General features: G+C 48.7%; 1 protein-coding gene across 1 annotated transcript; it reads right to left on the reverse strand.

The window, feature by feature from the left end:
* Positions 1-2529: 2529 nt before the first annotated feature.
* On the reverse strand, positions 2530-7013 carry SPACA3 (sperm acrosome associated 3). Its single transcript, XM_081218940.1, has 4 exons — positions 6812-7013; positions 5885-6043; positions 5386-5464; positions 2530-3172 (listed from the first exon to the last, which is right to left on the reverse strand). Exons 1-4 carry the CDS (start codon positions 6996-6998, stop codon positions 3106-3108), a joined length of 492 nt encoding a protein of 163 aa, XP_081075066.1. The 5' UTR covers positions 6999-7013; the 3' UTR covers positions 2530-3105.
* Positions 7014-27573: the final 20560 nt, after the last annotated feature.

Below are 27573 nucleotides of genomic sequence, written 5' to 3' on the forward strand. Positions count from 1 at the left end.
TGTTTTTGAGCAAGGCTGTAATAGTGCTTTTTGTTTTTAAAAAAAACACCCCGTGATAATGGCCATGAGTGATGCCTTGGCAGGGGGAATTTGGATGTCTTGATTCCTTAAAACTACTCTCCACACCACCTGCTTCCGAAGGCAGTGGCTCATTTGGCTAACTTAGCACCATCATGGGCTGTTTGTCTTTAGTGTAATTCAGACTTTGTGGCTTCTTTTCAAGAGGAATTCTATCCAAGTTAAAATAAGCCCAAGAGAACGTGATGGGAGGGCACCAAAGCATCCTCAGTTCAACCTGCCTTACAGGGAGGATGGACAAGAAACAGCTGGAAGACTTCCCAGCACCAGCTGGGGGTCTCCATCCGGACTTCCTCACTCCATGAGCATTTTCTGCGAGGCTCATCTATCAAGAGGACTCAGTCTCAGAGCTCAGAGTCTAGGCAGAGGCAGAGGTAGGCGACAGACACGCACACAAGAACCTGAGCAGAGAGACGTAAAGCGGAGATGCATCTGGCACACACACTCATTGGAGAAGAGGCACCAGGGCTGTCTGCCGGTCTGAGGCATTAGTAGGTTCTGTCTTGAGAAGCCTTGAGAGGTGGGTGGAAGTTGCCAGGGAGGCAGGTCTGCAGAGGAGATACCTGAGCAGAGGCTTGGAGACAGAGGAGAACGTGAAGTGTCTGAGGAAGGACAGATGCTTGCTGGATAGAACTGGGCTGTCTCTCCATTGCCCTCCATCCACTGTGCCTTCCCACCCCAGGGGTCCAGCCAACTGAGAGTCCAAGGGCTGGTCCAGCTATGGAGGTTGGGACATGCTGAGGACAAAGCACAGCCTTTGGAGTTCAACAGCCCCATCCGAATCACAGTTCCACCAACTGTGTTACCTTGGGCAAGTTCTAGAACTTGCCTGGGGCTCAGTTTTCTCCTGAAAAATGGGGATGACCATCTCTAACCCCCTGGGGATGCTGCGAGGGTGGTGAGATAAACCATGGAAAGTGCTGGTGAGATGCCTGACACGTGGCAGTTCGGAGACGATGAAGTCCTATCCTACACACCAACTCCATCAAGAGTGGCTGCCATTGAAGTGTCAGAAGGATTCCTGGCCACATAGAGTAGAGGCTTGTGCTCAGTTTGCAATAGAGGTGTCCGATGAGTGCTGGATCCCATCTGATTGGGCCAGTTTCCCATAGTTTTCCACTCTAAAAGCTTCAGGCCAGTGTTCAGAGTGGAAAAAGCCAGCCACATGCAGCTGAGGGTATGGATCTTACAGGCAGAGCACGGGGACCTCAGCCCAAGAGAAGCACACTGCAGAGCCTCACTCAGCTGCCAGGAGCCTCTGGCCCCCTCCCCTGTACTTGCAGGTAGAGAAGGAACAGCACCTTAGCAAGCTAATTATCCCCTGGGGCATTCACCCCACACATAGCACAAAAGATAAAGTCCATTTCCAATCAGTCTCCTGGAGCCAAACTCATCCAAGAATGAGGTGACTAGGACTTATTTTTTCCTTTTCTTTTTTTAACATGTTTAATTGGAATATAGTTGATTTACAATGTTGTGTTAGTTTCAGGTGTACAGCAAAGTGAATCAGTTATACATATATCTACTTTGTGGGGGGGGATTCTTTACCCATATAGGTCATTACAGAGTATTGAGTAGAGTTCCCTGTGCTATACAGTGGGTCCTTATTAGTGACTTGGACTTTAAAAAGTGCCAGAACTTCACTTAATTCTCCCCACCTCCCATAGAAATTTCTGCCACTTTATCCAAACCATCCCCATGCCTCTTCTGCTCTTTCTTCCCACACCTTCTCCTCTCCTCTTCCTCATTCTCAGCAAACAGTGACAAGGACATTGGTGCAGACCTCCCAAGGAAGCCCTGGTCACCAGGACAGGCAGGACGTGTGCCCACTAGGTGGGCTGGGACTTGGGACCCCCAGAGCTCAGGGAAACCAGACAAGAGACCAGTGTTTCTTAAGTCCTCCCCCCAACTCTGTGCCATGCCCTGTACCAGGTGCCTCCCTGCTCTGTATTATGTAATTGATATCGATACGATATTGCAAGCTGGCCTTTATTAGCACCTCTTGTCCATGAGGAGTTTGCCCGTGAGAGGTGGAGTGACCTTGCCAAGGTCGGGCAGCCAGGATAAAGGAGAAACCCCATTAAGCCAGCTCTTCCCGAATTATGCCAAATCCCCCACTGCTCCAAGATATGGCCAAGTGCGAGGTGAGTGGGACTTGGATGAGAAGCAGCCAGAGCGGTCCCCCTGAGAGGGAGAGAGCTCGGGAAGGGCTGTGGTTCCATCTAGAGAGAAGCCTGGGGCCTGACAGCTACTGTTGAATGAACTGTTGCTATGTTGAAAGAAGGTATCGGGGCCCATGCATTCACTAGTTCTACAAACGTTAGCTGAGTGCCTACCATTCATTCAGGATGCATCGTTCACGCATCAAGCATATATTCAAGAGGTTCATTTAGGGCTTGCCTGGTGGCGCAGTGGTTGAGAATCTGCCTGCTAATGCAGGGGACACGGGTTCAAGCCCTGGTCTGGGAGGATCCCACATGCCGCGGAGCAACTAGGCCCGTGAGCCACAACTACTGAGCCTGCGCGTCTGGAGCCTGTGCTCCGCAACAAGAGAGGCCACGATAGTGAGAGGCCCACGCACCGTGATGAAGAGTGGCCCCCACTTGCCACAACTGGAGAAAGCCCTCGCGCAGAAACGAAGACCCAACACAGCAAAAATAAATCAATTAATTAATAAACTCCTACCCCCAACAAAAAAAGAAAAAAAAAAAGAGGTTCATGTAGGAAACTCTGCCAGGTGTGGGCAACACAGGCACTGACACCCCCTTTCTCCAGGCCTCCAGGAACGGAGGCAAACCTCCCGTGGTAGGCTTTTTGGAGTCCAGCTGAACCCCAGCCCATGCAGATAGTGAGGAAACCCTGAGATGCTTCTGGCTCCAACACGCCACCTGGACACACAGTGATAGCTGAGAACCACACTTATATTAAACTATACTTTATTAGTTGGCTTGTCTCCCCAGGCCTGGGTCAGGAACCAAACCACATCTCCCAAGCTGCTATGCATGGCCTGTCCATCCAGAGAGAATCCTACAATTCACAGCCATCCACCCATTCACTGAGGTCCTTGCCCTGGCAGTGATGCCTCCAGACCTCCCTGAGGATGGAAGATGGGGAAGAGGAGAGACCAGATCAGCTGCAGTCTTCAGTCTTTGCTCAGAGAAGAACAGGATGGAGGCGTGGGCTCTAAACCAGAAGTGAGGTGAGGAAAGAGCTAGCTAGCAAGGGGAAGAGAGACAAGTCAGCTGTGTTAACTAGCAAAGAGCCCCCTAAAAGAAGTAAAAAAATAAAAGAAAGAGCGAATGGCCCTTAAAAAGTTACCTGTCTAGCCTCCATATTTTACCAACGGAGATAACAGAGTAACTTGCTCAAGTTCACCCAGAAGTCAGTGGCAAAGACTGGGGTCCAGAGCCCCAATTCAATGCTCGCTTCCTACACCATGCTGTTTCTGCAGACAGTGATGCCACCGTACATGTGTACAGCCCTTTACAGTTTACATAGCACTGCCACACCCATCACCCATTTATCTGCCACCACCACCCCTGCCGCAGCAGCCCTATAAGGGAGATTGGGCAGATATTATGTTCCCTATATTCCAAATGAAAAGCTGAGACTAAGATGCAAAATTACTTGCCCAAGGTCCACAGCTTGTAAATGACAGAAATGCACCTACACCCAATTCTCCTTGGCTACCAACCTGGATCTTTCAGTTGCTGGTAACTATAGTTTATAGGCTCTTTTAGGACCATTACCTTGTTCCAGTGTCATACTAGCATCTTGAGGAAGTTAAGCAAGATCCTGGGATCCTGGGGGTCCCAAGTTCCCAGGGGTTCCAAACTTGGATAACTAGGGTCCTCTATGATGTCAATGTCAGAGAGCCCAATGGCAAGGAGGGTGAGAGGGGTTGACTGGCCTGTTCCTCTCTTCCATTAGACTGAGACCCTTGAGGGCAAAGAACTGGGTCTTGGCCACGCCTGAAGCCCAGCACCCAGCACAGAGCCTGGCACAGCTGAGTTCTCAGGTGTGCATGTGGAGGGTAAAAACAGCACCCTTCCTACATTCTAGGACCACTTCCTATTAGCCTCAGCCACCTCTCAGTGGTTATACATGCCACAAATTTACTCCCAGCATACAAGAGAGCTGTTCTTTGATTTAACCCAAAATAACCTGTTTCTTCCATCTCAGGGTAGTGCCCCCAAGGTCTCAAGCCCTTGGATTCCTACCTGAGCCTGCATTCACCCTTCCTGATTTCACAGATGTGCATTCTATCCTGCTGAGCCCGCCTCATTCCAGATTCAGCTCCTGGGGCTTCAACTGTTCTCAAATCAACACATCTCCAAAGCTGTGGCCATTGTCAAGGCCCACCTTGGACCTTCTCTATGTTCATGGTCCTTTTCACCTCCTCCTCTCGCTCACTGGCCATGTATCACGTGTCCCTGTTCCTCCTCCACAGCCCCTCACCCCTCACCCCTCTCCTGTCCATCACCTACACAACTGTCTGAGTCCACACCTTCTGTCTCTCACTTAGACTCCTGCAAAGGCTTCCCAACTAGCCCCCCTGCCTCTAGTCCGTCTCGCTTCCTTCTGCTCATGGACTGACATTTGATACTTTCCTAATTACCCCACCAGCTTCGTCACTCGCATCTGCCCTGAGTTCTGGTACTCTGGCCACCTGGAGGGATTTGACCTTCCCCACATTCTGTCCCCTGCTGCTATCCAGATAGGGGAGTAAAGGGAGGTTGGAGACTCTATGTAGAGAAGCTCCCATCGGAAGAGGCTGGGAAGCTGTAGGCCTGCTGCTTCAGGGGCTCCAAAGATATAGTCCAATGCCCCATCGGATGCTCATCCAACTCCCTTGCCTGTGAGGATGGCTCCAAAGGCCATCTTGTGGGAAGGAGGTGAGTAAAGGGAAGGCTGATGGTGCGGCTCCAGAGCACCACCCCCATGCTTCAAGCAGGGCACTTCTTTGATCTGTTGTACTAGACAATGATGCCACAGTTAAGAAACAAACGAAGTTCCTAGACCCTGGTCTAATGAACTTGTAGGCAGGCATCCCGACATAGGCGGATCTTGGAAGAGCCAGGCTTGGCTCTGTGACCTCCAGTGACTTGCTTCTCCTCCCTAAAATTCAGTGCGTTGTCTGTAAATACATCAGTGGTAGTGAGCTCCGCCCCCGAAAGTGGCCGTGCGGATTAGATTGTGAGGCCATGGAATGGTGCCTGGGATAAGGAGGACGCTCAGAGAAGGTTAGTTCCCTACTGTGGTCCTAGCCACATCACCTTGCAGGGGGCTCCAACCTACATTACTTACCAGGTGCCCAGACCCTGGGGATCTTGAGTTATCTTCATGGCACAGATAACAGTATCCTTGAGATTAGGATTCAACAAGTCTGGGGAGGGAGGCAGAGAGAAACACGATGAAGGAGCAGGGGGCGGAGCTGGCCAGCCAGAGTCTGTCTCTATCTCTCTGTCTTTCTCACACATGTACACACCCTCCTCCATCCTAAATTCAACCCTGTCCCTCGACCGCCCTGGAAGCACAGGGCTTACCCGATCACGTCCCCCCATCAGAAGCCATCCCCACCTCCCTTCCCATAGCTCTCAGGACAGTGTTCCCTCTGGGACCCCAAATCAGATTCACGGAGGACCCATCCTCATCACTCACCCCATCCCGCCCTCCTTGGTAGACCCAGCAGGCAGCAGGGGTCCCCACTCAAACATAAGGCAGGAGGAACACACAAGGCTGGGGAAGAAGCAATGGCCAGTGCCGAGCTCGGCCCCAGCCAGCCCGGGGCCCAGGCCCAGCCTACCGGAGCAGTACATCTGGCACATGTTTGGGACATTGGGGTTGAGATTTTTGCACCATTTCCGGCTGTTGATCTGGAAGGTGCCGCTGTTGGTACTTCCATCGGCTTCATGGTCCACGGCAGCTGTGTTGAAGCCACTTGCGAAGTAAGCAAGACAGACCCCTGCACAGGGCGGAGACACAGGCCTGCGGGTCGGATGACGGAGGCCAATCCAGACCAGAGGGCTCATGGGGCAGACTGCACACGTCACCTCCTCCGAGCCTCAACTCCTCTTTCCAGGCAGTCAGGGCAGACGCCCTCCCACCTCCTTGACAAATGAATCCATCGAAGCTCGGAGGGGCAAAGTGACTTACTCAAGGTCACACAGAGCTACCAAATAGCAAGAGTCAGGACCGGACCTCAGGCGTCCTGACTCCTAGGCTAGCAATCTTCCCACGGTCTCACTGTCCGCACATAGTAGGACCCAAGAAATGCTGTGGGGTGAATGAACAAGAGCTCGCTCTTTAGAGCCATGATTAGGAAGGCACAGGGGGAACCTAGAGAGAGGGCTAGAACTAGAGAAGAAATGAGTCCGGCTGTGGCTGTATCTCATAGCTTCTCGAAACTGCCACCAGCTTGAAAAGTTTAGTATTTACTGCTTTGCTCAGCTTGCCCTAAACTTCACTGGGAATGTCTGATCCTAGTGGTCACAATTCAGAGTAGGGTAGGAAACCATTCTTTTCCTTTGGCTCCTGACTTTACCAGCGGGGGAGAAAATGAAGAGGTCATTCTGATTTGGCTGCCTGTTGCCTGCCTGCTGTGTATTCACCCCAGTGCCAGGTGTTCTCTACCCCTCAGTTCATAGGATCCTTGTTTGACAAAGGAGAACAGAGGCTCCCAAAGCCACAGCCCTTGAGGGAGGAGGAGGGAGGGAGGGAGTGCAGTCCTCACAGTCTGCCAGGCTGTATCCCCGGAATCCATCCAAGCCGAAATCCTGCAGCACTCTGGCCAGCTCACAGTGACTGTAGACCTTGGCCTGGCCGGAGGTGAGCAGGCAGCTGAGCAGAGAGGCCAAGGCCAGCAACATGATCCCAGGCAGGCACGGCCACCTTCTGGGAGCCCAGCTCCCACCTTCCATGCGGGCGGCAGGGTTGGAGATCCTGCCACCCTGGCTCAAAGCTGGGCTTTGAGATGACAGGCAGCTCACAGAAGGCTACCCCTGGAAAAAGAAGGGAAACAGGGCCTGAGTGTACCTGGCAAGTGGGGAGAAGGCTCCAACGCTGCCAACCTGCTCCCTTGCAGCCTGGATGGAGCATCAGCCGTACCACCAAGAGCCAGAAGAGGGTTCCCCAAGGCCAGCCCCCTTCCCCTCCAATCCTGCTTTGTACCCCCTGGTCCCGGCAGCTGAGAGAAGAGGAGGGGGACCGGGGAGAGGACAAACATATTCTGAGCTCCATACTACTTGCCAGGCATCACGGAATCCTGAAGCCCAAGACTTCACAACTCAGAAGGGACAAAGTTTGGACTGAGACCGAAGTTTATGTGACTCCGAAGTCCCACCGGGGTTTGGCCAAAAGCAGATGCTCCCAGAGGGGCCAGCCGAGCAGTGGCATCAATGTAAATCAATCCCTCAGCCCAGATGCCACGAAGCTCTCTTCTAGCACTGAGCCTCCCCCTCCTGGCTCCCCCTAGAACACGGCCCCCCTGCAGCCTCTCAAGTGGAGGATGCTCTTTCTCCCACACACAGGCCACCCAAGGCGATGCTGAAACTCTCCTCCACGCCCACCACCCCATCTAAACCATCACCTTGTTAAAGCCCGGCCTCCCTCGAAGCTCACCTCACCCAGTTCAGTTTGCCCTCCACGCCTCTCATCACTGGCTCTGCAGGCCTATCCCCAACATCATGAAGGACATTTGCACCTGGGTATGACCTTGGCCTCCACTCTGTCTCAGAATACAGAAGTGTCTCTATTCCACTTCTACCTCTCCCCAGCCACCTGTGACCTACCTCTCCATGTCTCTCACGACCTCGGCCCCCCAACGGGCCCTCCACCTTCATAGATTCCAAAAACGAAACACAATCTTGGGAGTGGGTGTCCCTACAATTGGGTGGCCCCGAGCCCAAAGATGACAAGACAAGGGTATGCTTTGCAGTAAGCCTCGTCTCAGCGGGAAGCCCGCCCCTACACATAACGTCTCTGACGTGGACACTTTCCCAGCACCATCTTCTTCCTCTGTAACGTGAGGAAATTAATCACACCTGCCTCATCGGATTGTTGAAAGAATGAATGAGAAAAGAGAGGCACAGAGAGAACAGGGCTCTTTGCACTAGAACTCGGCTGGTCATTATTTCTGTTAGGAAGTGATGCTGGTACCGGCACTGATGCTCGTCTTGGTCAGCTTTCTCTCTCCCATTTCCCTCAGAGGGTATTCCTGACCCTCATCACCGTCTTTGAGTCCCCTCCCTGCCCTGTCCCACCTCACCTCCTGCCTCACTGAGAAAAAACAAGGTGCTCACAGGTGAGATTTCCTTCCTCTTTCTGCTCTTACCCCATCCCATTCACAAGTGCATCAGTAGCCTCACCTACCCTCACAGAGGAGGTGCCTCTACACTGACGGGGGCCCATCTTTCCTCCAAGCTCTGTGTTTCATCCTTTCCCACCTCTCCACCGTGTTCTACCAGCCACTTCTCCTCTCTCAGCATCACCAGCCCCTCCTGTCCACCAACCCCTCCTTCCTCTGCAGGTACAGACATGCTTAGGTCTCCAGCCTCTAAAATACCTTCCCCGGACTCTTTATCTATACTGACCTGTCCCTCTCCCTCTCTTTCTCATTTCAACTTCTAGGGGAAAATCTACGATTTTCTCACCTCCCGTTTGTTTCTCAACCCAGTGAAATTTAGCGTCACCACCACGACCACTCGCCCGACACTGCTCTGCGCAGTCCGATGGACCCTCGCCAGCTCCTGTCGCGCGGGAGCCCTCAGCAGCCTCGCACGCCGCCGCCACTCCACCTGGTTGAAACTCTTGCCTCTCTCCGCTTCCATGACGCTCCCCTCTGGCAGGTTCCTCGGATTCCCTTTTGTGGAATCCACTTCCGCCCAGGCCTTAAATGCTGATATGCTTCCCAGGCATTTCTCCCTTGAGCCCTCCTCTCTCCCACTTCAGGAAACCCTCTGGGCAGCCTGCAAGATGCCTAAGCATGTCTGTGCCTACTGCCCGCTGCAGGATGACGGCTTACAGGACATCTTCCCCGGAGCAGCAGACCTCATAGGTAACTGCCTCCTGGGAATCTCCGCTTGGATAAGACACGGTGAACTCAAACTAAGCACATCCAAAACAGAATGAACCTTCCCACCATTTTAGTGCTCTTTTGTATGTCTTCCCTTTCTTGGTTTAAAACATTCTTGGTTTTAAACTCATCGTGTTTTATGGTTTAAACCTATTTATCCAAATTGGATCAACATTTTTATCCAGATATAAATGTCATTCTTCACCCCTCTCCATCACAGCATCTTTCACTCATCCCCAAGCCATCAATCCCAATGGGCTGTTGAGTCCACCTTCCCTCCAAGGGCAACATCTTTTCCTTAGTTCGGACCACCCTCCTGGTGTGCTGATGGTCTCCTGGGATCCAGTCCTGACCTTCTCCCCAACTCTTCTACCCACATTCACCAGCATGAAGGTTTGACACAAAAAGCCTGGCCTGTGACATCCTTTGATGGCTTCCTTCCTCACTCCTCCTAAGCATGGTCCACAAGGACCCTCATGACCCAGCCTTGCTGACCTCTCCCGGGCGACACATTAAGTTCCAGTAATGCCATGTCATCCGCTCACGACGATCTTGCCGTCTGAACGGGAACACTCTCGTTTCCTTTACGTGCTTCACTCTCACCTATACTTCAAGGGTCACATTAGGGGTAAGTTCCCCAGCGAGACTCCCCCAGGGGGCCCCCACCCCCCCAATACTCCCAAAGCGCCCTGTGTTTCTGCCCTCCTGCACAGTAGACTGTAAGACGTTAGCCTTTCCCACTACAAGGTGAACTTCCACAGAACAATGGTGTTCTTATTTATCTTCTTATCCTGAGAGTCAAGCAGAGCTGCCGGCATGGAGTGGCTGTTCAATGGGTGCTTCTTAAGACTGAAGTATATTGAAGTCGTGTCCACAAGAGCATGAGCCCTTCTCATCAAAGTGTGGGGGGGGATGAGAGGGAGGAAGACACCCTTCTGAGTTCTTAAAATCTGTCAGACACTGTGCTGGGCTTTTTCTGGATGTTTTCTGACTTAATCTCATCTAATCCTCTCAACAATTCAAGGGGGGGAGGATTACTCTCTCCAATTTATAGATGAAGAAACCAAGCCGACTGCTCTACAGAGACCGTTTTTGCTTTTTCGGTAGCAGAGTTATTTAAAGGTCATTTCATTCCTGAGCATTTCCCAGCGCATCTAGAGGCAGCGGGAGTCCGGACTGCTGATCCAGAGACCAGAGGCTGCCAGCGTGGTCTCCAATCTCTCGCTCTCAACTCCCCACCCCCGCTTCACCAGCCCAGGATCCGCCGCCCCGGCCCGCAATCTCTGACCACTGCCTTCCTTTCTCCATGTCCCTCTCCAACCAGTAAACAGCTGTAGGAAGAGGGGGAAGGGGGCTCACTGGTCAGGTGTCGTCCACACCAGTGACAGTGGCGGTAACAGCAGTGGCCCAACACTCTGCTTCAGCCCAGGACACCCCCCATGATACAGCTGGGGCCCCAGGCACCCAGCTTGAAGAGAATGATGGGAAAGGGCCTTCTGGAACTCCCCAGTTCGGTGAGCTCATCTTCTAGAACCATCTTCACCCACCCAGCTTTGCTGGCCCCCCTGAGCCCCTCAATGTCAGGGCCTGGGGACATATTAGGAGGATCTGAGCTCAACCCCTCTTGCCCACCTTCGCTCACACACACAATACTTTGAAGGATGGCTCACTCCTCTCCTCCCAACAGACCCAGGGATGATGATGCTGGCGGCTGGCCACCGCCGCCCCAGGCATCCGACCTCACGGTCAAACTCCTTTGTTCTTCTTCCTTGATGCTGAGCTACGAGCCGCCCCCTTTCTCCATCTGGATGATGACAGTTCAGTGTGGACAAGCCTGGGACACATGTGATACTGTCGACCCTAAAGCTTGCGGGACAGAGCAGTGAAATAGAAGGGCAGGTGACACCCGCGTCTACACCCCACAGGGGCCGCTGCTTGGAGGCCGTGTGGCACAGCAGTTAGAGCATGCACTTTGCAGTCAGGCTGACCTGAGAACGAACACGGGCGCTAGTGACTACCAGCTGGGTGTCCCAGTAAAAGGGACTTAACCTCTCAGTTTCCTTCATTCTGAAGGGAGAATAACAATACAGGAAACATCTCTAGAGACACGCAATACACAGGATCAATCACCACAAAGAGCAAAGCACAGCCAACAACATGTCAAGCTGCCCCTTTTCATCCTGTCTGCCTGGGCCCCATCCCAGACAGACCAGATTGGAATTGAGGGTTGACCCACGTTTGCATCAGGATTTCTCTCTCTCTCTTTTTTTTTTTTTTTAATTTTATTGTGGTAGGAATACATGAGTCACTTAACATGAGATCTACCCTCAACAAAATTTTAAATGTATAGTACAGTGTAGTTGATCATAGGTGCAGTGTTGTACAGCAGATCCCCAGAAACTTCTTCCTCTTGTTTAACTGAAACTTTATGCCTGCAGATTAGTAACTCCCCACTCCCTTCTTCCCCAGACCCTGGCAACCACCATTCCACTCTTTGATTCTATGGACTTGACTCTTTTTTTTTTTTTTTGCGGTACGCGGGCCTCTCACTGTTGTGGCCTCTCCCGTTGCGGACCACAGGCTCCGGACACACAGGCTCAGCGGCCATGGCTCACGGGCCCAGCCGCTCCGCGGCATGTGGGATCTTCCCAGACCAGGGCACGAACCCGTGTCCCCTGCATCGGCAGGTGGACTCTCAACCACTGCGCCACCAGGGAAGCCCTGGACTTGACTCTTTTAGATACCTCCTATAAGTGGAATCATACAGCGTTTGTCTTTCTGTGACCGGCTTATTTCACCTGAGCGTAATGTCCTCCAGGTTCATCCGTGCGGGCACATGTTACAGAATTTCCTTCCTTTTTAAGGCTGAATAGTACACCACTGGGTGTAGAGACCGCATTTTCTTTATCCATTCATCTGATGGACATTTAGGTTTTTTCCACATCTTGGCTATTGCGAATAGAGCTGCTGTGAACATAAGAGGGTTACTATCTCTTCAAGTTCCTGATTTCAACTCTCTTGGATAAATACTCAGAAGTGGGCTTGCTGGATCACACAGTGGTTCTATTTTTAATGTTTTGAGGATACTGTTTTCCACAGCAGCTTCGCCATTTTGCATTCCTACCAACAGTGCACAAGGGTTCCAATTTCTCCTTGCCAAAACTTATCTTTTGCTTTTTTTTTTATAATAGCCGTCCTGACAGGTGTGAGGTGTGAGGTCTCATTGTGGTTTTGATTTGCATCTCCCTAATGATTAATGATGTTGAACATTTTTTTCATATGCCTGTTGGCCACCCGTGTTTCTTCTTTAGAGAAATGTCTCTTTGGCATCAGTATTTCTTAAAAGCTCCCCCAGATGACTCCAATACACAGCCAAGGCTTGAGCCTTTGTCCTGGGGGAAGGGCTCTGGACTTGAGTTAGAAAACCTGAGTTCAATGTCTTGCTCTGCCCTTGATTGGCTATTTAGTCTTGGCCAGTTAACCTCCATTTCCTCATCTATAACATGGAGTCGTTACCCTGCCCCACCCACTGGAACCACGGTAATCTCCCCAAGCCTCATTTTGCTCCTCTGTAAAATGGGAATAATCCTCCCCCACTGTCTCAATGCCTGAAGATACATACCACTTGGATCAGTACATCTTAACTCTTGTTTTTATTGTCTGGCCCTGGGTGGTGATTCTGTGTGGTTGAGTTTTGGGGGGTTTTACTGTATCGGCCTGCTTTTACTATTTTATCACTTCTTTTTATTGAGTCATCTTTCAGTTTATTTTTATTTTATTGTATGTTTTGTTATTTCCCACTTGACTTCACTCTTAAATGGAGAAGAAGAAACAGAAAGCTCAAAAGAGAAAGTTACAAGGCCCCAGTTGACAATTAGTGGGTCTTTATTTCTCTGCTGAGCTCAGCACGAGTCTTTTCTGTTCCCTCCAAAGCAAGCTCGGATTCTTGACCACATCCCAGCAGAGATCCCCCACCAGCTCCCTTCAGGTTTAAGTTCTCCTGAAGCATCTCTTACATTCTGCTTCTCAGTCCTGGCTGCACTTTAGAAAAAATACTGACACCTGGGCACCACCCCAGTCCAATTACATCCACATCTCTGGGATAAAGCCCAGGAATTACTACTTTTTCAACACTTCCAGGAGATTCCAAAGTGCTACCAGCAGTGAGAACTGCTGTTCTAATCAAACTTTAGTTCCCTAAATGTGTGCCAGTGCTTTGCAACCATGTCTTACATGCTATTATATATGTTTTTCCCTCTGTCAAGTACACTCTTTCTGTTCCAACTAACTGGCTAGCTGCTGGTCCTCCTTAAAGCATTGCTGGAGCTTGACTTCCTCCCCTGGACTCCTTGGGCTGAGTCAGGAGTCCCCTATACTCTGGCACAGCAATCAGTGTTAACGTGTCATCTCAGCATCTACCACACGACATCAGTATCTTCTTTCTCCATCACTCCCACCAGACTAGGAGATGCCCGATGCGTCCCAATTGTCTATTTTCCCATTGTTGACAAGATCAAAAACTACCATGGAAAGAAACGAAGAAATGAATGAAAATCATCTAGTCGGTTGATTCAGAAGAACCTCAGCTCAGAGGACTCCATCGGGAGAGTGCCGAGGGTGGTCCCAAGGAGTACGCAGGGGTCTCTGTGGACAATGAAGAAATGAGTCCTACTCTGCCTGCAAGTAGGGAGAGCCTGGAGCTCCTAGAGAAAAGTCTACTCCCCCGATCCCCTCCCAACTCATAATGGTGAAAATAGAACTAACCTCTTCTTTTTTAAAAATTTTTTTAATTTTAAAGAAGATGTTGGGGGTAGGAGTTTATTAATTAATTGATTTATTTTTGCTGTGTTGGGTCTTCGTTTCTGTGCGAGGGCTTTCTCTAGTTGTGGCGAGCGGGGGCCACTCTTCATCGCAGTGCGCGGGCCTCTCACTATCGCGGCCTCTCTTGTTGTGGAGCACAGGCTCCAGACGCGCAGGCTCAGTAGTTGTGGCTCACAGGCCCAGTTGCTCCACAGCAAGTGGGATCCTCCCAGACCAGGGCTCGAACCCGTGTCCCCTGCATTAGCAGGCAGATTCTCAACCACTGCGCCACCAGGGAAGCCCTACTAACCTCTTCTTGATAAGTTGTGTCCCTGTTATTTTCATCTTTGATCACAGTACGTGGCTATAATCACAAGACTGTTATCAGGAGGCCTGAGACATGTAAAGGCACTAACCCTGCACTGCAGAGTCTCACCCCATCATATTCTTTTAGTTTTGTGTCTCCTTTATTAATCTGTCTTCCTCCTCGTGATGGTTAATTTTCTGTGTCAACTTGACTGGACCACAGGGTGCCCAGATATTTGGTCAAACATTATCCTGGGTGTTTCTATGAGAGTGTTTCTGGAGGAGATTAACATCTTTAAAAATTGAAATGTATTTGACACATAAGGTTGTGTAAATTTAAGGTGTAAGACATGTTAATCTGATACATTTCTGTATTGTGATATGATTATCATCATAGTCATAATTAACACCTCAGTCACATTGCATCATTATTTCTTTTTAGTGGCTGGAATAATTAAGTTCTAGTCTCTTAGCAAGCTTGATGATTACAATACAATACTGTTGTCTATATTCATTATACTGTGCATTAGATGAGATTAACCTTTCAATCACTAGATTGAGTAAAGCAGATTGCCCTCCCTAAGGTGGGTGGGCCTCATTCAACCAGTGGAAGGCCTGAAGAGAGCAAAAAGGCTGATCCTCCCTGAATAAGAGGGAATTCCCCCTGCCTGACTGCAATTCAGACTAAGACATTGACTTTTTTCCTGCCTGTGAACTAGAACTGAAACATCAGCTCTTCCTGGGTCTGAGCCTGCCAGCCTTTAGACTGGAATGACACCATGGATTCTCTTGGGTCTCCAGCTTACCAACTCACCCTGCAGATCTTGGAACTCACCCGCTTCCACAACTGCATCAGCCTTATCCCAAATATATATATAACGACTGTTCTAACCAAATTTTTTTTTTTTTTTTTTTTTTTTTTTTGCGGTACGCGGGCCTCTCACTGTTGTGGCCTCTCCCGTTGCGGAGCGCAGGCTCCGGACACGCAGGCTCAGCGGCCATGGCTCACGGGCCCAGCCGCTCCGCGGCATGTGGGTTTCTCCCAGACCAGGGCACGAACCCATGTCCCCTGCATCTGCAGGCGGACTCCCAACCACTGCGCCACCAGGGAAGCCCCATTTTTTTTTTTTAAAGCTACATCTTTTTATTTTATTTATTTATTTATTTATTTATTTATTTATTTTTTTTGCGGTACACGGGCCTCTCACTGCTGTGGCCTCTCCCATTGCGGAGCACAGGCTCTGGATGTGCAGGCTCAGCGGCCATGGCTCACGGGCCCAGCTGCTCCGTGGAATGTGGAATCTTCCCGGACCGGGGCACGAACCCGCGTCCCCTGCATCGGCAGGCGGACTTTCAACCACTGTGCCACCAGGGAAGCCCTGTTCTAACCAAATTTTTATAATTCCCTATATGTGTATTTATATACACAAATCCTATGTGTTCTGTTCCTCTGGAGAACCGTGACTGATACTGTCCTCCATGAAGTTGGTAGAAAATCACTGAACAGTCCTCAGGTTCCTCAATCCACATTATTCCCTTCCTTGCTGTGGTGCCATGACTGGCTGACAGTCTCCCCTCCCCTCTTAATGACTTGTGCCTTCCACACTACAGGGCAGCTGACTGAAAGCAGCCAGACCTGGGCTGGAGTCCTGATGTCACAGAATTTACTCTGTGACCTTGATGGGTTAGTTAGCCTCAATATCCTCACCCATAAAGTTAAAAGGACTGCCACCCGGGGAGGGGGGGTTGTTGAGAGGATTAATGAGATAACAGGCAGATCATCTTACACAGAACCTGGCACCAAGCAGACACTCAAGAAAAGGTAGTTCTTTAATTATTGTTATTTTGGGGGAGAGGAAACTAACTAACCATACTTTTGAGAACTTCACTTGAATTGTCAAAAAAGGCTCTGAGTAAAAGGGCCTGAAGGATATGGCAAAGGGAAAGCAGGAGCTAGTTTTAACCAATCAGAGGCCTTTTTCCCATCCAAGTTTGTGCTGTGTTGGCTCTCGCGGAAGTCACAACATCTCTGGATGAGCAGGGAATTAATCTACTAGCATTCGTCTTCCTGGACTTACAGCCTAGGGATGTGCTCTCAGGGAAACCGACACAGCCTAAAGAGAAAGGAGAAACATCCATTTGGAAAAAAGTGCTTGTTCATCCATGTCATACTCCCCCTTCCCCATCCTGACATCCTTCAGAGGTCAAAAATGGTTCCTCCATATCTGTCCCCATCACTCTGGTGGGTGCTGTCAGCGTGTCTTATCTGGGACTACAATCGTTCCCTAAGGGGTCTCTCTCTACATCTAAGTGATAGGACTGAGTACACCAGTCCCCATTTTAAATCTTTCACTGGATCTCTATCCCTTGCAGAATGAGCTCGGAAGTCCTCCACACTCTGACCTCGCCCCACTTCTCCAGCCCTTCCTCCCAACACTTCTCTCCCTGCAATGCCACCCCCTGGGCTTCCACGGTTCTGAGCTACCCACTCTTCCCCAAACTTATCTGTCTAGACTCTCTCCTCATTGGGCACCTGATAACGCCATCTCACCCTTCAAGATCAGCCCAGTGTTGCACCTTCCACAGGAAGGGTTACTCCCACTCTCCACCTCCTGAACCAGCCAATCTATTTTCTTGCCCCCGGCCCTTGAATTTCTCCCTGTCACAGAACTCCCACATTGCACTATAATTTATGATGTACGTGACTGTAGCCCTGTCTGTGAGCTCTTCCAGAGCAAGGAGTATGTTATATTTAATCTCTGTATTTCCTTTACCTATTAATGGGTGAGACACCCAAAAGGCACTGAGTTAGGAGAATACATTTAAAAACACACTGGTTGGGAAGGGAAGGAGATGCCCACAATTCTATAGGGAGCGCACAAGGGAGATTTTTGTGGTGCTGGGACAGTTCTGTATCTTGATCTGGATGGTAGGTACACAAATGCACGTTGTAAAATGACGCGGAACTGTACACACACGTCATCGCAATGTCAATGTCTGACTGATATTACAGTGGGTCCCTTGGTATCTGTAGGGTTTTGGTTCCAGGACCACCTCCCCGCGCACACCCAGGATACCAAAATCTGCAGATGCTCAAGTCCCTATAGCAAATGTCCTAGTACAGCTGGCCTGTATCCATGGGTTTCGCAACCTCAGATTCAACCAACTGCAGGTGGAAACCTGCGGATACAGGAGGCCAACCGTATATTACGTTGTATAAGATATTGCAAAGGGAAAGCAGGAGTTTGTTTCAACCAATCAGAGGCCTTTTCCCCATCCAAGTTTGCGCTACGTTGGCCCTCGTGGAAGTCACGAGCTCTCTGGATGAGCAGGGAATTATTCTACTAAGCATTGATCCTTTTGGAAGATGTAACCGTTGGGGGAAACTGGATGAAGACGCCACAGGATTTCTTTCTACCCTCTTTGCGACTTTCTGGGAATAACTATTTGATAATAAAAAGTTTTTTAAAAAAGGAAACATGCACTGGCGAGTTTTACTGTTCTGACTCATCTAATAAAATTATTGGAAATGAGGGGCAGTCAACCCTGGAATTTTTCACAAAGTCTAACTTAAGATTAGTTAAGACTGACCAGCTAGAAGGTGAATTATGAGAACACAAACATAACCCAAATGTGCTTCAACATCTGCTTTATTTAGAATCGTAACAAGTTTCTGCTCTAAAGGCCTTGGAATCAGTACCTAAATGGGAAGAACCAGGAGTAGAATGAATCAGGTCAGCACAGCTGTGGGAGCAGAACAAGGCTGCCTGTGATGAAGCACCTGAGAAAAACAGAAAGCTTCTGTGACTCTATCTGACCAGAGAAAGAGGCTGAATGGGTGGGAGAAAACTGCATTCCTGACCCATGACTTGGGAGGCCCTGGACCTAAAAATCTGAGTCCACATTCTTAGTAACTTGGAAACCCTCACATGCTGGAGGTGCTAAAAACTGAGGTTTGGGGAATTCCCTGGTGGTCCAGTGGTTAGGACTTCACGCTTCCACTGCAGAGGGCATGGGCTCAATCCGTGGTTAAACTGAGGGAACTAAGCTCCCTCATGCCTGCTGCACGGGACAGCCAAAATAAAATTAATTAATTAATTTATTAAAAACCAAGGTTTCCAGTAAACTAACACCTTCAACAGCGGAAGGCCTCCACACTCCCAGGGCCTCTGACACCCTGAGATTCCTAGCAACCAGGGTGGGCTCCCAACCTGATGATGTCAATAGCCCTAGGAGCCTGAGACCCCTAATAACTGATGTCTCTGAGAACCATGAAGCCTTTAATAAATTGAAAACCTGAATAACCCAGGGCTTCTACCGACCCAAGACCTATAATAAACTGAGACTCTTAGCAACCCAGGTCTCCTAGCAACCTGGGGACTCTGATTATCGGAGACTCCTAGCAACCAGGGAGATTGCACAACCTGGGGCCCCAGCACACATCCAACCCTGGACCTAGACTGCCTCTCCCTCTGTGGTGATTCCACACTGAATCTTGAGAGGAAGTGCGATCTGAGAGACAGAGGCAGAATCAGGAGCCAAAGACCTGGGTGAGGGCTCCCCTGGTGGCGCAGTGGTTGAGAGTCCGCCTGCCGATGCAGGGGACACGGGTTCGTGCCCCGGTCCGGGAAGATCCCACATGCCGCGGAGAGGCTGGGCCTGTGAGCCGTGGCCGCTGAGCCTGTGTGTCCGGAGCCTGTGCTCCACAACGGGAGAGGCCACAACAGTGAGAGGCCCATGAAAATAAAAAAAAAAAAGACCTGGGTAAAACGTTCTGATTTGGCCACTTACTAACTGTACATCTTTGGCTTTATCTCCCTGACTATCAGACTCCTTACATATCAAATGAGAATGATAATTAGGATCTCTAGCTCATAAAATTACTGTGAGCATCAGGTAAAGAAGGCTTAAGGGAAAGCATTTTAACAGCTATACATATGCATGTTGCCATTTCCAATTGCACCCTGTCCCCTCCCACCTCAAGACCCACCATACTGCATCAATTTGAAGTCAATGCTACTTCCAAAACATCTTTCCCATCTATTCCAGCTCCATCACCACCACGAGTCTCAAGCCCCATTGTCTACACTGCCACCAGTTATCTTTCCAACACACAAGTGCTATCCTTTCTCTTTTGCCCACAGGCTTCTATTGGCTCCCTTGTTCTTTGAATCAAGTTCAACTCTTTAGCATGGTATATAAACTCTTCATGATCAAGCCCTATCTTTCCAGCTTCATCTTCAATCAATCTCCCAACTCCCACTTCCTTTATTTATTCTGAAAACAAACCTGAGAGGTGGGTATTCATCATCTCGTTTTCACAGATAAAGAAAACAGGGCTGAAGTAGGTCACGCAAGTGCATACAGCCTGGAAGCAGTGATTTGAAGCCAAGTTAGATTGTAAAACCCAAGTCCTTTGACTGCAAAGCCATTACTGTCATTTGGAAGCTTCCCAAAAAGCATACTTCTCTGGTAACTCTCTTAATAAACCAACTTTGGTCTTGTCCCAAAGCCCCTCCAACCCTTTTCTGCAAGAGCTGCTGAACAACATTCAGCTTTGGTGGAGCTTAAATTTACAGTAGGGGGCGCTCTCCCTGCACACAAAACTATATACATCATCCCTAAGAGACTATTGAGACCACGCCCAGTGATGCTTTACCTGTGGCCTGGCTCATTTTGCCATATGGTTCGAGGTGTAATTCTAGGATAATTTTAGGATAAACTGCTTCCATGTTGCTGCTCCTCAAAAAGCCCAGATTGGGGCTTCCCTGGTGGCGCAGTGGTTGAGAGTCCGCCTGCCGATGCAGGGGGCACGGGTTCGTGCCCCGGTCCGGGAAGATCCCACATGCCGCGGAGCGGCTGGGCCCGTGAGCCATGGCCGCTGAGCCTGCGCGTCCGGAGCCTGTGCTCCGCAACGGGAGAGGCCACAACAGTGAGAGGCCCGCGTACCGCAAAAAGAAAAAAAAAAAAAAGCCAATGGAGTTATTCCAGAGGCTTTAATCTAATTGTATGATCAGCACTTGGCCTTAAATTCAATACTTGTCCTTAAAAAGTACCCAGTTCCTTTGAGTCTAGGGCAAGGGGTTGAGAACAAGCCAGGGCCAAACTCAGGACAGGGGTCTGTAGGAGGAGGATTTCAGCTCCAAGGGCTGGCCTCTGGAGAAGGCATCCCTAAAGCCTCAAGGGGTTACACTCAAAAGGTAAAGCAAGCTCCAGGGTCAAAGAAACAAAGGTCAGGAAAGCTGCTCTGGCTGGGATAAGCGCACAGCAGTGGAAGGTCTGAGCGGGCAGCCAAAGCTACGTGTACAGAAGTCAGTCTTGGAAAATCTGTCCATCTGGGGCAAGACCTCCCCAGCAAGTGGGTGGGGAAGAGAATGTGTATCCAGCCTTATCTCCTTATTTCTCACTATATTCTCAGGGCCTAACCCAGACACTGGTACCTAATAGGTGCTTAATAAGTATTTGCAGAGTGAATGAATGAAAAATAAAACCCCTAGAGATACCAAGTCCACACACCTCCTTCTAGCCTCTACCATCCTGCCCTATGGGGATGAGAGAGGATGCCACTGCCTCCCTAGGGACTCCTTGGTGATTGATTAAATCATTCATTTTAATTAAGCACCAAGAACAAAAGGACGAACACTGCCAAGTTGCAAAGACGAGAATATTGAGGGAGAAATCTAATGGGAAACACGGAGCATGGAGATGGATCTGCTGATTGAGCTCTGGGAGGCTGGGTGGGAGGGGGTTGGCCTTGGCTCAGTTCTACAAACAGCAGCCAGGAGGCCTGCTCCAAAGGCGCTGCTGAGACCATGGTGAAAAATTGATAATGATAAGAGCCACAGTCCCCCTGCCAGGAGCCTCAGGCCCTGGGAGCCAGATGTTCCACAGGACAAGAACGTCCCGTACCCGAGTCAGGAGGGGGCAAGGAGCTGAGGTTGCTGCAAGGCAGACAAGAGGCCTGTGGAGCAGACTGGGGCCCACCCCACCGCTTGGAGCCAAGCAGAGCTCAGCGGCATGCAGATCAGCCAAACCCCAGGCAACTTGGCCGTCCAAAGCCCAAAATGAATGCTTGTTGTAAGTCACTGAAATTTCACAGTTGTTTGTTATGTGGCAACATCACTGAGTGCACTATGCCTTCTGAGGGCCTTTTCAGTGCCTTCAGTTAAAGAAAGAGTCTGGCTATTAAAAAGAAATATTTACAGAAAATTCGAGCACTCCTTGGTTCTCCCATTTTGGAGAGTAATTTCACAACTTCCAGAAAAGGTGAAGATGCACGTACGTTAGCGGTCAACTACTCCACCTCTAGGTGACTACACATCACAGAGCAGGGTCAGAAAACTGTCTCTGTAAAGGACCAGAGAGTGAGCATTTCAGGCATTTCAGACTAGATGGTCTCTATGAGACTATACAATCATTCAACTCTGCCATTTTAACGTAAAAGCAGACGCAGACAATACTGAAATGAATGCCTGTAGCTGTGTTCCAATAAACCTTTTTTATGGACACTGAAATGTGAATTTCCTATCATTTTCATGTATCACAAAATATTCTTCTTTTTTATCCATTAAAAATGTAAAAACCATCCATCGACAGGTGAATGGATAAACAAAATGTGGTAGATACATACAATGGAATGTCATTCAGCCTTAAAAGAAAGGAAATTCTGACGTGTGCAACATGGATGAAACTTGAGGTCATCATGCTAAGTGAAGTAAGCCAGTCACAAAAAGACAAATAGTGTGAGATTTCATTCATACAAGGTACCGAGTGTAGTCCAATTCATAGAGACAGAAAGTGGATGAGTGGACAGGGGCATAGGAAGTTATTGTTTAATGGGTAAAGAATTTCAATTTAAGAAGATGAAAAAGTTCTGGAGATGAATGGTGGTGATGGTTATACAACAATGTGAATGCACTCAATGCCAGTAAGCTATACACTTAAAAATGGTTAAAATGGGAACATTATATGCTAGGTATATGTTACTGCAATTTTTTAAAATTAAAATTATAAAAAGAAAAAATTAAAAATTATTCTTAATTTACAACCCCATACTAAAACAGGTGGCAGTGGATTTGACCTATCGGCTGTAGTTACTAACGCTTGCCCTAAAGAAACTCTCTCAGATGTGCCCAGGAGGTAAGTACAGGAGTTCATCACAGCACTGTCTGGGTTATAGAAAAATAACAGGAAATAACCTAAATATTCATCAAGAGGAAAATGGAGCAATGCATTGTGGTATAATTATTCAATGGAATATGCAGTGATAAGTGGAGTATGCTATAATTTATATCTAAAACTTAAAACCCTACTGAATAATGCTATATTGTATTAATGCATACATAAAAATGTAATGTAAGTGTAAAACCATACATAGGAATGATAAACACTGGATTCACAGTAATAGTTACCTCTGAGGAGGAGGGAGAAGAATAGAAATAGGAGTGTAAAATACAGGGAGCTTCAATTATATCAGTAATGTTTTATTTCTTTAAATGAGATCTGATGCAAATGACACAATGTTAAGATTTGATAAAGCTTAATGGTAGGTAAATAGGTAGTCATTACGCTCTTTTCTATTCTTGTCTGATCTTTGAAATATCTCACAATGAAAAAATTAATTCATAAAAGGGGAAAAAAGCAAAGGAAGGAACAAATTTTTAAGGAAAACAGAAAGCCAGCAATTTCAAAGCATGCTGGTAGCAGCCAGAGGAATAACAGAAGAGGTTATCAGTTCATCTCACTCGTCCTTCTGGGTTTTCTCCACCAGCTTAGAACTCAGGGGGGTGAACCTGATGCAGAGACCCACATTCGGAACCACTGGATGGCTCTGCCCGTGAGTTTGTTCTGTGTGTCTGGAGAAGGAAGGCTGACAGATCCCAGACCAGCCATCCCTGAGAACCATGTTCCAGCCACAACCTGCTTTCCAGAGGCAAACCTGCCCTCACCCACAAGGCACAAGAAGGCATTTCAGGGCTTCAAGGTGTTTCGTTGTGAAAACCAGGTTCTCTCACCAATACCTGCAGAGATGGAAAAGACAGGGCACCTCTCAAGCCTTCTCTTGGGGACGGTGCTTGGCCTTAGTTCTAGTCCGTATTTAATGCTGTCAATTAAGATTAGGTTAGATTGAAAGTAACAGAAAACCCAAACAACAGTGGCTTCAACAAGACAGAAGTTTATTTTTGTCTCACGTAAAATAAATCCAGAGGTAGATAACTCAGGGTAGTGTCAAAGCTAGGGTGTGACCTGTCCTCCGGTTCCAAGATGGCAGCTGGAGCGCCAGTCATCAGATCTGCCTTCCAAGCAGCAAGACAGAAGAAAGGGAGAAGGACCTGCCTCCTCCTTTTAATTATTTACTTATTTGCGCACGGGCTTTCTCTAGTTGCTGCGAGCGAGGGCTACTCTTCATTGCGGTGCACGGGCTTCTCATCGCGGTGGCTTCTCTTGTTGCGGAGCACGGGCTCTAGGCGCAACGGCCTCAGTAGTTGTGGCTCGCGGACTCTAGAGTGCAGGCTCAGTAGTTGTGGAGCACAGGCTTTGTTGCTCTGAGGCATGTGGGATCTTCCCAGACCAGGGCTCAAACCCATGTCCCCTGCATTGGCAGGCGGATTCCTAAACACTGAGCCACCGGGGGAGCCCCCTGCCTCCTCCCTTTCAAAGGAGTCTTCCAGAAAGCATCCCATGATTTTTCCACTGACTTCTCATTGTCCAGAACATAGTCAAATGGCCACACTTACTCCAAGAAAACTTAGGAAATGTCTTTTTCTGAGAAGCCATGAACCCAGCTGAAAACCAGGAGCTCCATTACTAAGGAAGAAAAGGAGAACAGATATTAGAGAAGGCGACTTGCCATCTCTGTCACAGTTGCCACCTTTTTACTGTGTCACTTTGAGCAAGTGCCGTCACTTCCTCACCCTTCAGTCAACGCATTGGACTAGGTGGGTCAGAGCTAAGATCCTTCCCAGATCTGACATCCTTTTCTATGCTAAAGTGTTATATTTATGTAAATCATTGATTCCAAAGTTGGAAGAGGCAAGTGAAAGAAACTAACATTTATTACTTACTCATGAGTGATGGATTCTTTCTCTGTTTAACTCTTTTCAACCTCATCCGTGACTATATGATGTTGGGTGTATTACTGCCTTTTAGAGAAGAGAAAATTGAGGTTCCAAAAGAGGCTAAACTACCTCCCAAATTCACACAGCTTTAAGTGATGGGACCAGGATTTGAACCCCATCCATGCTCCTTCACTATACCATGCTGCCCATTTCTGTATTTTGAAATAGAGCAGAACACAATTCCAGGTCTGCCACTTATTGAGAGTGTAACCTTGGACAAGTTACTTAATCTCTCTGTGCCTCATTTTTCTCATCTGCAAAATGGGAATAATAATGGTACCTAGGCTATAGGGTTGTTGAGAAGATTACATGAGTGAAAAAACATAAAACACTTAGAACATGCCTGGCATGTAGAATTAGTCTGCAAGTGTTAGCTATTATCATGTTAGGCAACATTTGAGAGGTTCCATGAGGGAGAACTGAGGGACAGAGAGGATATTCCAGGCTGAGGGAACAGCCCAATCCAAAGCTGGGAGACGGTGATGGCACAGTCAGGTCTAAAAGCATGAGCAGGAGTCATGAGTCTCCAACTTCAACACCTAATCGGGGCCTCACCATGAGGTAGGTCCTCACTAGTTATGTACGTGATTTGAATAGATCTCAGGAAAACCCCTAAGAATGAACAACGTCTATAGATACAAATCTCAAATTCTACCTTGAAGGGAAGGGAAGAGTAACATACACCGGCTCCCAACTGCGAGCTCCCCATATGCTGGGAGCATGAAAAGGGGGGCAGCCTAACACCCGGAGCAAAGTACATGAACTTGGGTCCTTGCTCTGCCTGGCCCTTATGGTGCCATATTCCAGGTGTTATGGCTTATTATTCACAGCTGGCAGCCAGCCAGCACCAAAGCACCCAGCCCCGCCTTCTGAACTTTGTCCCCAAGCAGGAAAATTTTCTCCTCTGTGTACTTAAGAAAGGGACAGCTACACAGTGTCACACCCACAGGTACCTCTGGCCACAGTTCTACAGCCAACCGGAGGCCTGAGGGACAGGGCTGTCCTCCCCACGCCAGACCCTCCAGGGGAGGAGCGTCTCCCTCTGCCAGGGACCATGTGCAGACCCAGCCTTTCTAAAACTGGGCGAACCAAGATAGGAGGCAAGCACCTGAAAATGGGACTTCGGAGACCTGGGTTCTTACCCCAAATCTGCTACTAAGCCATTCTGTGGCCTCGGGCCAACACCCTGCTTGCCTTAAACCAAGGGTCAGTGGAAATAATCACATACTTCTTGTAAGATCGCTCACTGGTTGTAAATATTAAATGAAATAATGCACATGAGGTGTTTAAATCAGCTCAGCACGCAGTAGGGACACAGCCCATGCAAGGCCCCTTGTTTCTTAAGGTTTCTGTCAGCATCAGCACTCTCCGAACGTGATGATAAATCCCGTAAATGATTAAGTGGCTTCTCTTTTTTCGTCCTAAGCATGCTCAGTGCTTCTGCACTTAATGAGTTTACCTTTGGACCCTTCCAAACTGTTTATGCTTTTACGACTTTTTATCACACCTTTCCCATGATGACCAATGGGAGAGGCCCCAGGTAACACGTTCTTCTCCTTCTCCAAAAGCTCCAATAAGATAAACCAAGGACACAGACACACAAGGATTATAAGCCAAATGGAAGTAAATATCATCTTCCCTAGTACGTTGCAAACCTCAAACCACAGGCTTTCCTTTAATTTGTGTTGGAGAATTCAGATCAGGCCAAGGGTAGCTGTGGATCTTCTTAACTCCCAAATCTGGATATTGGAACATATTTCCTCGCACACACCCTGAAGCTTGCCTGCAGAGACAGTGATGAGGTCTGAGAGGAAGCTCAGCTCAGCTATATAGACAAGGATGCAAGCCTTCTAGAAGGTAGCCCTGAGCCTGGACCAACTATGCTCCAAGCTGAGACAGTAAGAGGAGGAGGGCTTGCTGAGGAGGGAGGGAAGTTGAGCAGGAAGCAGCCGACCTGGCTCCTGATTTGGAGTCACAGCAGCCCTGTCCACTAAAAGCTGACCCAGTGACCATCCGCTTCTGTCCAGCCGGTCCAAACACTCCTCTTCCTGGACAGAAGCAAAGAACAGTAGGGAGGGAGACCCTATACATCCTCCGACATGCTTCCATCCTGAGAAAAGCACATTTAAGAGGAGTTTCTAAAGGAAGGTGAGAAGGAGAGATATTTTCTCTTGCCCGACAACATGGGTCTTCCATTTTTAGCCTAGTTTAAGCAAGAGCAAATCCCTACCCTTGAAGATGCACACTTGTGCATGCACACACACACACACACACCTCCCACCTGTGCAGACAGCACCAGGTTTAAATTGAGTGGAATGATTGAGTTTGGCCTCTTAGCTGAACTTCTTATCCAGACAGAACACAGAAGTTGGCCAAAGGCACATCCAAACCAGAAAACCATTGGGACCACATGCCTCATATCCGGTGTACAAGGGAAGATGCTGCTGAATCTTGCTCCCAGAGTCCTTGTGGCTGACGTCCTAAAAATTAATAGAAACATGGTGATTCGTCTGTCATTCTGAAACATAAACCCAACAGCCCAGCAGGCCAGGGGCATGGGCTCACACTAATAGGGGTTTATGGTACCTTCCTGAGAATGGGATCCGGAGCTCACCCTTGCATGAGCTGCCTGTCCAGTCGTCACATCCAGGTGGAGCCCTGGGCCTGGCAATGAACTGGGAATTCCTTGGTGTCCTTTCTCCTCTCAGGTCTTCAGTTACTAGCCACACGAACTTGGAGAGTTAGTTCCTCTTCTTGGGCTTCAATTTCCTCCCTGCTAAGTCTTGTTCTCTTAATTTCGTAACAGGAACAATAATTGCTACCCCTATGGACCTCCCAGGCCCATGGACTCCAGCAAGGTGGGTATGGGAAGTGATCTCCCGAGGAGAGGGCATGGGGGTTACACAAAGTCCCATCAGGTCAGGAGGAAATTACCAGTCCAACAACAACAGTGATCCTGGGAAAAGCAGTTTTGTTCATTTTCCAGGTGGGGCTGGGTCACCTGGAAAGACAACCTGAGAAAGCTTCTCACGGGGAAGAATAAAGCCAAAAGTTATAAGGAGCAAAACAGGTAATCCCATTCACAGAAGTAAATAATGAAGAGCAGAGAGAAAAATGGCAAAGGTGATGGATTAAAACAGAAATCACTAAAAGATAAAAATTTTAAAAAAGAACCAAAGTGAGAAGTCTGTATAAACA

The sequence above is a fragment of the Mesoplodon bidens genome (genome assembly GCF_964165515.1).
Source record: "Mesoplodon bidens genome assembly, chromosome: 19".
NCBI lineage: Eukaryota > Metazoa > Chordata > Mammalia > Artiodactyla > Ziphiidae > Mesoplodon > Mesoplodon bidens.